This window comes from Cucurbita pepo, chromosome LG05, assembly GCF_002806865.2.
Source record: "Cucurbita pepo subsp. pepo cultivar mu-cu-16 chromosome LG05, ASM280686v2, whole genome shotgun sequence".
Taxonomy (NCBI): Eukaryota; Viridiplantae; Streptophyta; class Magnoliopsida; order Cucurbitales; family Cucurbitaceae; genus Cucurbita; species Cucurbita pepo.
Genome location: NC_036642.1, coordinates 8,593,909 through 8,602,984, shown reverse-complemented (window position 1 = coordinate 8,602,984; position 9,076 = coordinate 8,593,909). Strand labels below are relative to the sequence as shown.

Here is a 9,076-nt window from a genome sequence, read left to right as displayed (position 1 = left end):
CGACAGCTTTATAGAGACCAAACTGGACGTTTTAAAGATATATATACCAAAATTAATCGAAGTTGAAAGTACATCAAAATTTTAGGACAATGTATACTTAATTTACTTCAAATATTTGCTACCAAATCTTTAAACAAAATTTAGCTCAGCCTTTTACAGTTCTTTATTGAGAAGAAAGAACAAAAGAAGTGCTGCTTATTTTGGAAGACATTCTTGATCATCATAATTTGTTTCCCATCATCTGGGAACTAACTCTTATGATACAGTTGGAGGTTGGAGCTTCCACAAACGTCGCAACTTCATGTCATGTAACCTACACAACGGGTAGTGAGATATAGTTAATCGACCATCGGACCGACCTATGTTCGAGAAAGTATTTGAATCAGTTAAGGAAGGTTTTGACTTGGACTCACTAGTGTATTAAGGAAACAGTGGCTGGTAAAGGAGCCCTGTAGATTCATGGAATCCCATCATCACGTTGAGATTCTGTAAAGCTTGACCTGAAGCCCCTTTCACAAGATTATCGATCTGTTCATAGACTCATCGAGATCGTTATTAGGCGCTGTATCGATTGGGATATGCAAACTTTAACGTTTATTTATGAATTCAATCAACTTACAACAGAAACAATGATCGCTCTTCCTTGAATTCGATCGGGGAAGACATTGATGTGGCAATAATTAGACCCTCGAACGTTATGAGTACGAGGGACGACTCCTTTCTCCAACACACGTACGAATTCTTCTTCCTACAAGGAAACACGAAAAAAAATATATCAAATAGTTCTCAATCTGTAGAATGAGAATAGTTTTTTATACCTTATAGAAGACTTTTAAGTGTTCGTGCAAATCCTCGGTTGTCACTCCTGGAGCCATTTCAACATATATAGTTGATTGCATACCTCGAATCTAATACAGTAAAAGAATATACCCATTAAACTACCGTACTTAAGAAACGATCGATCCTTAGACGAACCTAGTTAGCAAATCAAAGTTCGTTACCATTGGCATTAGGTGGGGTGTAAAACTGACGGTTACTTTCGATTTTGCCGCTTCAGACAATCCCTGCTCAATTTCAGGAACTGAAAAGCAACGAAAAAACGAGATCATTACAGCGTATATCAATCACGAGATTCTAAATACTGAACTCCTGTATAAAGATCTGATTGCACTAGCAGAGACTCGTGCCGAGGTGAAATCCAAGTGAAAGAAAACAAGCTATCAGTTCTATGTGCCAGCGAGGAGGCTGAGCCCCGAAGGGGGATGGACATGAGGCAGTGTGCCAGCAAGGACGCGACGCTGGGCCCTAAAGAGAGGTAAATTTGGTGAGGGCTCCAAATCGATTGGAGAAAGGAACGAGCCCCAGCGAGGATGCTGGGCCCCGAAAGGGAGTGGATTGTGAGATCCCACTTCGGTTGAAGAGGAGAACGAAGTATTCTTTATAAGGGTATGGAAACCTCTCCCTAACAGACGCGTCTTAAAAACCTTGAGGGGAAGTCCGAAAGGAAAAGCCCAAAGAAGACAATATCTGCTAGTAGTGGGCTTAAGCCATTACAAACAACTTGCATATAAGTAATTCAATTGATAGCATCCCCTAGCATCTTAGTCAATATGATCAATGTCCACTCACCATGACGATGTCGAGTAATTCCATACGAATAAATGCCTTCAGCTATTTCGGCGTATAGATTTGCCTCTTTGGCACCACGTCCTACGAAGTAAAGCATGTTAATAAAGGTACACTACAATGTATTCAACAGTTTATGACAAACTTTGCAGAAAGCGTAAACTGGAAATAGATCTTCACCAGCTCCACTAACGCCAGACTTAGAATCAATAATGATGCCCCCAAGTTGAATTAGATTAGCCTGAATGAAAATATTTGAGAGGTGATTAGAAGCCCATTAAAAAAAATTAAAAAAAAAAATAAAAAAAAATAAAAAAAGAAAAAAAAAGGAGAGAAACGATGAGAATATAATCAACAAAAAAAGGAGAACGGAACCAAGAAGCCTAGATATTGTAACGACCCAACTTTTCTTACCCATAGCGGTCAGGGCCATTACAAAGAAAAGTGATTTTTAAGAGTTGAAACAAATAAAAAATATGCAAAAGAAGTAATTTATTAAAATCATGTGCGGGTATCCTGTAAAAAGGTTAAAAGACATGCCACCTAAAAAAATATTCAAACAACATAAAAACTTAAAAACTTAAAACCAAAAGTTAACTTGGTAGGAATCCTAACCCCATAAACTAGGTGTCCACAAACACAATTTAAATCAATGAACAACTAAGTGCGGAAACGTCGAAAGAATAAATTTCAATAAAAGCATAAAATTCTCAAGTCGCCCCATGACTGACTTTTCCACCGTACTCGTCACCTTCGTGTCACAGCCTCGCCTAAAAATCGTTTTAAAAACAGGGTGTGTATTAAAATATTTAGTAAGGAACTCCCCTGTTGGGGTCGAATACATAACCATCACACGACAATCAAACAAAATCGATGGACCTTAGTAGTTAATTATCATAAACACACCGCGTGTAATTTTTACCACATGAAAATCAACATCCACCTTTACTCCTTAAAATGATTATCAATGGCTAGTTACCCAAAATACACAGCGTGTAACCCTTACCTTGATCACCATTTTCTGCAATCGCCCTGTTTTTAAAACGATTTTCAAAACGATTTTCAGGCGAGGCTGTGGCACAGAGATGACGAGCAGGGTAGAGAAGTCAATCATGGGGCGACTCGAGAATTTTATGTTTTCATTGAAATTTATTTTTTCATTGATAGACGTTTCTGCACTTAGTTGTTCGTTGATTTGAATTGTGATTTTGTGGACACCTAGTTTATGGGTTCTAGGGAATCACACCGAGTTAACTCTTGGTTTTAAGTTTTTATGTTGTTTGAATAAACTTTTTTTTAGGTTACATGTCTTGGGGTCCCCTGCACATGATTTTAATAAACTACTCTTTTACATATTTTTCATTTGTTTTAAGACTCTTAAACATCACTTTTCTTTGTAACGACCCTGACCACTGTGTAAGAAAAGTCGAGTCGTTACAAATATGATAAGAGACTTGCAACAATAATTTATGAGGATGGTTATCTCGTTTGCCAGCATCTTTGGTAGATATAATCGAAATGATTTTTTTAAACGTATTATAAAGGAGGCTTAATACTATAGAAGCACCTACACAAATTATTAAAGCTTCATAATAATGGATAGCAATAAAATACATTTCTATTTTGGTTCATTCTATGGGATAATAAATAGGAAGATGAAATGACCATGACTCAGTAACCAAAGAGTAGCGACAATTATACATGAAACAAAAACAACAATCTCCCCGATCATGACAATGTTAATGCAAAGTATGTCGTCATAATAAAGTGTTTAAAAATTTTCAGTACCCCGAACGTTCTAAGGTATTATTAATGAAGTTAATGATCAAGGCATGCACGATAAGCTGCAGTAAATATTTTATTTCTGTACTTCGGATTATATAAACATAGGATCAAAGAAAAAAGAGTATCAGCTCAGCATTCATTGCATTATCATGTACTAATGATATGATATGATAGGGATAGATAAGAACCTTTATTAGTGGCACAAGAGGAAGTTGAATAGATGTTGGATAACAGCCCGGATTAGCTACAAGACGAGCACCCTTGACTTCATCCCTTAGAATCTCTGTCAAACCATAAACGGCCTCTTTCTGAAACCAATATGAAATACTTTTAACATTAACAAATTCCAAAATTGTATACTAAAAAATGTGAGAAAGAAGTTCCAAGAAATGCAAGGTTCACGTCTTATTGCACCCCTACCAGCCTAATATACCCTCGACGCATAATTTACAAACTTATAACACATGACTTAACTGAAAAGGGAGGTAAATAAACTAACAACATAATTTTATCAACACATGAAGATTAACAAAACTGACTAGCAAAGGAACGGTCAAATGGGTTCTCTCCTCCAATTCGTTGCTTTCTTCTTCCTCCCAAGTCATTCTTTTCTATGCCTTTCGCCGTGAGGAGGGTGGGACAAGGGATANTTTTTTTTTTTTTTTTTTTTTTTTTTTTTTTTTTTTTTTTTTGTCGAGATAGTAAGTTTTTCATGTGTGGTTTCGAGGGAGAGCCTACAAGTTAATAGAGAAGCACGGGAAGCGGTTCTTTACTCTGCCGATTGAAGAAGTGGTAGTTGTTTGGTTAGTCGACGTGCTTGAAGATCTTCTATTGTAGGCACTAACCTAGAAGTTTTGTCACCTTTCGTATATTCATTTTCTTTTCTTGTACTTTTGTAAGCGTATGACGACTCATCACTTTTGATGGGCAAACCTAACATATTATAGGAGGATATGACTAGTTGTCAAATCTTCCTACTCGGGTTATATGATATCAATGCTATTATTATCCCTTATTACTTGCTAGCGTAAAACACTTTCTTTCTCAAAATGTGTTCCAAAACTCTCCCTAACCTCATTTTCGAAGACGGTTTTCCAAGAATGAAGGTGGAGGTTATGAGATAGGCCCTTTGAGACACCAATGATCCGAGTTTGAGTTCGTTAACTCACTCAAGGGCGAGAATAAGTGTGGCACAAACGTTTTGTGAGTCTCGAAGAAGGGCACAAATGAACCTTTTTTGTTGTCTTTTCAACCCAAATGGCTAGTTTGGCGAATCTTTCCTCCCTAAAGAATTTCTCATTTAGACGAGCTGTGAGAAGGGCTAGTCAAATTCAGCCATCTTAAAGTAACAAAAAAGGCTTTGTCTCTTGTGGTCTCTAAAAGTTAAACCCTCGTCCCTCTAAACTTGTTGTCGATCTCAATAGAATACGTGTTTCTTTCGATGTTGGTAATTTTCTTCTTCTCGAGAGAAGGTATTGCCATGGCAGGTGTTATTAAAGGGTGTGCATGATAGCTTTTGTCATGATTCTGGCAAGGGCGGGTTAGGTTCGGGGGAATTGAGAGAAACATGTAGAACGAGATATAACGTACAAAACCAATGAAAATTTTGCTTAGTTCAAACAAAGAAACACTAAAAAAGCACACCTGCAAATCCACTGCTCTATGTGCTTGGCCATACCACTCCTCGTATTCGGATGGATCTTGCAAGCGAAAGTCCTACAGAATCATCGAGTACAGTTCACGGGAACAATTCATCATTTCAACCTCAGAAAGTAAGAGCCCCAAGTACTTAAAATACTATAAAGTACTTAAACATTAAACATACAGCTGAAAGATCAACAATCTTTAATTCCTTGGGAAGGGCTTTAATAACTTCCTGGAGAAAGAAAAATACAAACCAATGTGACTTAAAAGGAGAAAAGCCTATGTAACATTCATGATATTTAGGGGTATCTCATAAATAATCGATCAAAAACTGCAATTCGGTGCTCACCTGCGTTGTCCCATGCGGCAAGCAGCAAAATATAGCATCGACCTCCGAGAAATCTGCATCTTTGATCGCTACTAATTCTGGAAGATCCTATAAACAGCAAGGAGTTCAGCTAACATAACTCCAACGCAAACTATTAATACGAAACCTTCAAAATGTCCATCTCCAGAAACTTACTCTAAGAAACATAACAAAACTGACCACAACCGACATTAAATAGAATCGGGTTAGTAAGAGAGTCATACTTGTGTGATTAGATGAGGAAATACTGATGAAAACGGCTGACCAGCTTTCCTATCAGCTGTCATGAGAGTAATGCCAAAGTGTGGATGATTTGCTAGAAGCCTAACAATCTACAAAGAACAAAAGGGATCATTCCTTAAGTGGAAAAGAGTACAAGAAATATAAGATTTCATGCTTTTATGTCCCATCATTCCAAATGCCCGCTTTCGCAGTTAGACAAGCAAGAAAATTTTGTAACAGCTCAAACCCACCGCTAGTAGATATTGTCCTCTTTGAGCTTTGTCTTTTGGGCTTCCTTTCAAGGTTTTAAAATGTGTCTTCTAGGGAAGGTTTCCACACCCTTAGAAGGAATGCTTTATTTCCCTCGGAGCTTTTTCTTTTGGGCTTCCCCTCAAGGTTTTAAAACGGTTCCACTGGAGAGAGGTTTCCACGCCCTTATAAGGAATGCTTTGTTTCCCTCTGAGCTTTCACTTTTGGGCTTCCCCTCAAGGTTTTAAAACAGTTCTACTAGGGAGAGGTTTCCACACCCTTATAAGGAATGCTTTGTTTCCCTCTGAGCTTTCCCTTTTGGGCTTCCCCTCAAGGTTTTAAAACGCGTCTACTAGGAAGAGGTTTCCACACTCTTATAAGAAATGTTTTGTTTCCCTCTGACCTTTCCCTTTTGGGTTTCCCCTCAAGGTTTTAAAACGCATCTACTGGAAAGAGGTTTCTACACCCTTATAAGGAATGTTTCGTTTCCCTCTGAGCTTTCCCCTCAAGGTTTTAAAACGCATCTACTAGGAAGAGGATTCCACACCCTTATAAGAAATGCTTCGTTTCCCTCTAAGCTTTCCCTTTTGGGCTTCCCCTCAAGGTTTTAAAACGCGTCTACTAGGAAGAGGTTTCCACACTCTTATAAGAAATGTTTTGTTTCCCTCTGACCTTTCCCTTTTGGGTTTCCCCTCAAGGTTTTAAAACGCATCTACTGGAAAGAGGTTTCTACACCCTTATAAGGAATGTTTCGTTTCCCTCTGAGCTTTCCCCTCAAGGTTTTAAAACGCATCTACTAGGAAGAGGATTCCACACCCTTATAAGAAATGCTTCGTTTCCCTCTAAGCTTTCCCTTTTGGGCTTCCCCTCAAGGTTTTAAAACGCGTATACTAGGGAGAGGTTTCCACACTCTTATAAGAAATGCTTTGTTTCCCTCTAACCTTTCCCTTTTGGGCATCCCCTCAAGGTTTTAAACGCATCTACTAGAGAGAGGTTTCCACACCCTTACAAGAAATGTTTCATTTCACTCTCCAACCGACATGGGATCTCACAAATTTCTTCTCGAAGTAAAGACTTAAGTTTCAAGCTAGAAAAGAACTACCTCTGAACCAGTATAGCCACTGGCTCCAAGAACACCAATGCGAAATTCCGGCTGTGGCTTTTGAGCTTTAGAACTCATAGAACATTTAACAAACACCTTCCCTTCATTCCGCTTCTTAAGATTCAAAATCTTCAATTCATCCTACAAAAACAAAAAACAAAATTACAGAAAGGAACAAAGAAAATCCTCTCTCAACTAAAACTTTCCGAAATTTTTAAACAGTTTCACTCGCCACCACGAAAACAGATTTGAAAGTGGTACACAAAAAATGAAAGAACTAAAAATCATTTAGAACTTGGTAAGAAATCCCACATTTTCTGGATAATCTTAAACAAAAAGCAAAACGAGTCCAAACCTTGAATAAACAAGAAACAGAACTGAAGGTTGAAGACGCCATCTTCTACCCCTGCAAAATTTTGAAAAGGAGTGTAAGGTTTCAAGAGACCACAGAAGACGGCCATTTGAATATTATAGAGACTAGGCGCTTAAACCTTCGTTGATTAGATCACAAGCTTATGCGCCGCTGAAGAACTTTCCGCCGCTCTTCCAGACGAATGAATTGAATATAAGATCTCTGTGCAAATTCTCGATCATCTTCTTTTTTATTTTTCTTTTTTTCTTTTTTTTCTTTTTTTGATTCCACGATGACGTGAACTTCCATGTTCTTCCTGTTTGTTTTTTTTTAGGTTTAGAATAATAATTAAGAATATTTATAATCTAATTAATATATAATATTACGGATAAATATAATTTTTAATAAATAATTACTCAACCAACCTGAAAATAGAGAGTGGCATTTTAGCTGTGAACTCTATTCAAGTTGCTTATGTTACCAATTCAATTAATTCGAAATTTGTTTAATTTATACCTATCCCTATATAAAAAATATTTAATAACTTATTAAATATAGATGTTTTTAAAAAATTAAATGATATATTATACACGAATTCGTGAATTTAAAAAATTAAGCTTTTAATGATTTATTAAAGTTCAAGGACCAATTAAATACAGACGATCCAAACCAAAGACAATTTTTATTTTAATTTTTAATTTTGCTTTTAACTTTTGCATTTAAATAAACTAAAAATAATTAATTTTGTTTTATAGATTTTTTTTATAATTATTTTATATCTAATAAATTAAATAGATGTAAATTTTTCCAACTTCACAATAAAAGAAAACTAGAATTTTAATATAAAGTTGGTTAAATAAATTTAAATTTTGAATTTTTATGCTATGTCGAATAAATTTTTAACGTAGTCAAATTTTATATCGAGTATACTTTGTTTAATCTTTTTAATATTTTTAAATTTACATGCTTGTCGAATAAAATTTTAAAGTAGTCAAATTTTATATCGAGTATACTTTGACTTCACCTATCGAATATTTTTAAATTTACAATACTTATTACACCAATTAAGTTTTGATTCTCGTACTATTTAATTTTTTAAAAGTTTGAAAATCTTTTTTTTTAAAAAAATTATTTTTATTTTTCAATTTTCCATATTTGACTCAACGCATCATCCATTTTGTCGTGTGCTCAAATTCTACAACCAACAATGACAACATGTGGCAACTTGTTTCATAAATGTTTTGATTTTCGTTTCTTTCTTTTTGTCTCGTTTTTCTTATTTTGAGATTCGAACCTAAATTACTTTATACTTCTAGAGCGAGGCAAAGACAAAGACAAAGATTGTTGGACGTCTGGTAAAGGGATTCTCAATGAAATGATCCAAACCCACCGTTAGCGGATATTGTCGTTTTTGAGCTTCTCCTCAAGGCTTTAAAGCGCATCGACTCGGAGAAGATTTCCACACCCTTATAAAAAGTGTTTTGTTTTCCTCCCCAACCAATGTGGGACATCACAGTGCACCCCCCCTTCGGGACCCATCGTCCGTACTGGCACACCACCTCGTGTCTATCCCCCTTCGGGGAACAACAAAAAGGCTGGCACATCATCCGGTGTCTGGCTCTGATACCATTTGTAACAACCCAGACTCACCGCTAGCAGATATTGTCCTCTTTGGGTTTTCCCCTTCAGACTTCCCCTCAAGGCTTTAAAACGCTTCTGCTAGGGAAAG

At 36.5% G+C, this 9,076-nt stretch overlaps 1 protein-coding gene across 1 annotated transcript; it reads right to left on the bottom strand.

Annotated features, from left to right (window-relative positions):
- Window positions 1-23: 23 nt before the first annotated feature.
- Window positions 24-7,615, bottom strand: LOC111795615 (probable N-acetyl-gamma-glutamyl-phosphate reductase, chloroplastic). The gene is made up of 15 exons (XM_023678142.1): window positions 7,487-7,615; window positions 7,351-7,401; window positions 6,996-7,136; window positions 5,647-5,754; window positions 5,405-5,491; window positions 5,237-5,287; window positions 5,056-5,127; window positions 3,600-3,719; window positions 1,807-1,867; window positions 1,630-1,710; window positions 1,002-1,081; window positions 819-908; window positions 620-748; window positions 414-528; window positions 24-313 (listed from the first exon to the last, which is right to left on the bottom strand). Exons 2-14 carry the CDS (start codon window positions 7,390-7,392, stop codon window positions 421-423), a joined length of 1,170 nt encoding a protein of 389 aa, XP_023533910.1. The 5' UTR covers window positions 7,393-7,401; window positions 7,487-7,615; the 3' UTR covers window positions 24-313; window positions 414-420.
- Window positions 7,616-9,076: the final 1,461 nt, after the last annotated feature.

Bases quoted from the DNA above. Each gene is read 5' to 3' on its own strand.
- LOC111795615 (XM_023678142.1), bottom strand. From the start codon at position 7,392: ATGGCGTCTTCAACCTTCAGTTCTGTTTCTTGTTTATTCAAG. The intron at 7,137-7,350 runs GTTTGGACTCGT...TTGTTTTTGTAG, and splicing joins CTGTTTCTTGTTTATTCAAG to GATGAATTGAAGATTTTGAA. The intron at 909-1,001 runs GTAACGAACTTT...TTACTGTATTAG, and splicing joins CACCCCACCTAATGCCAATG to ATTCGAGGTATGCAATCAAC.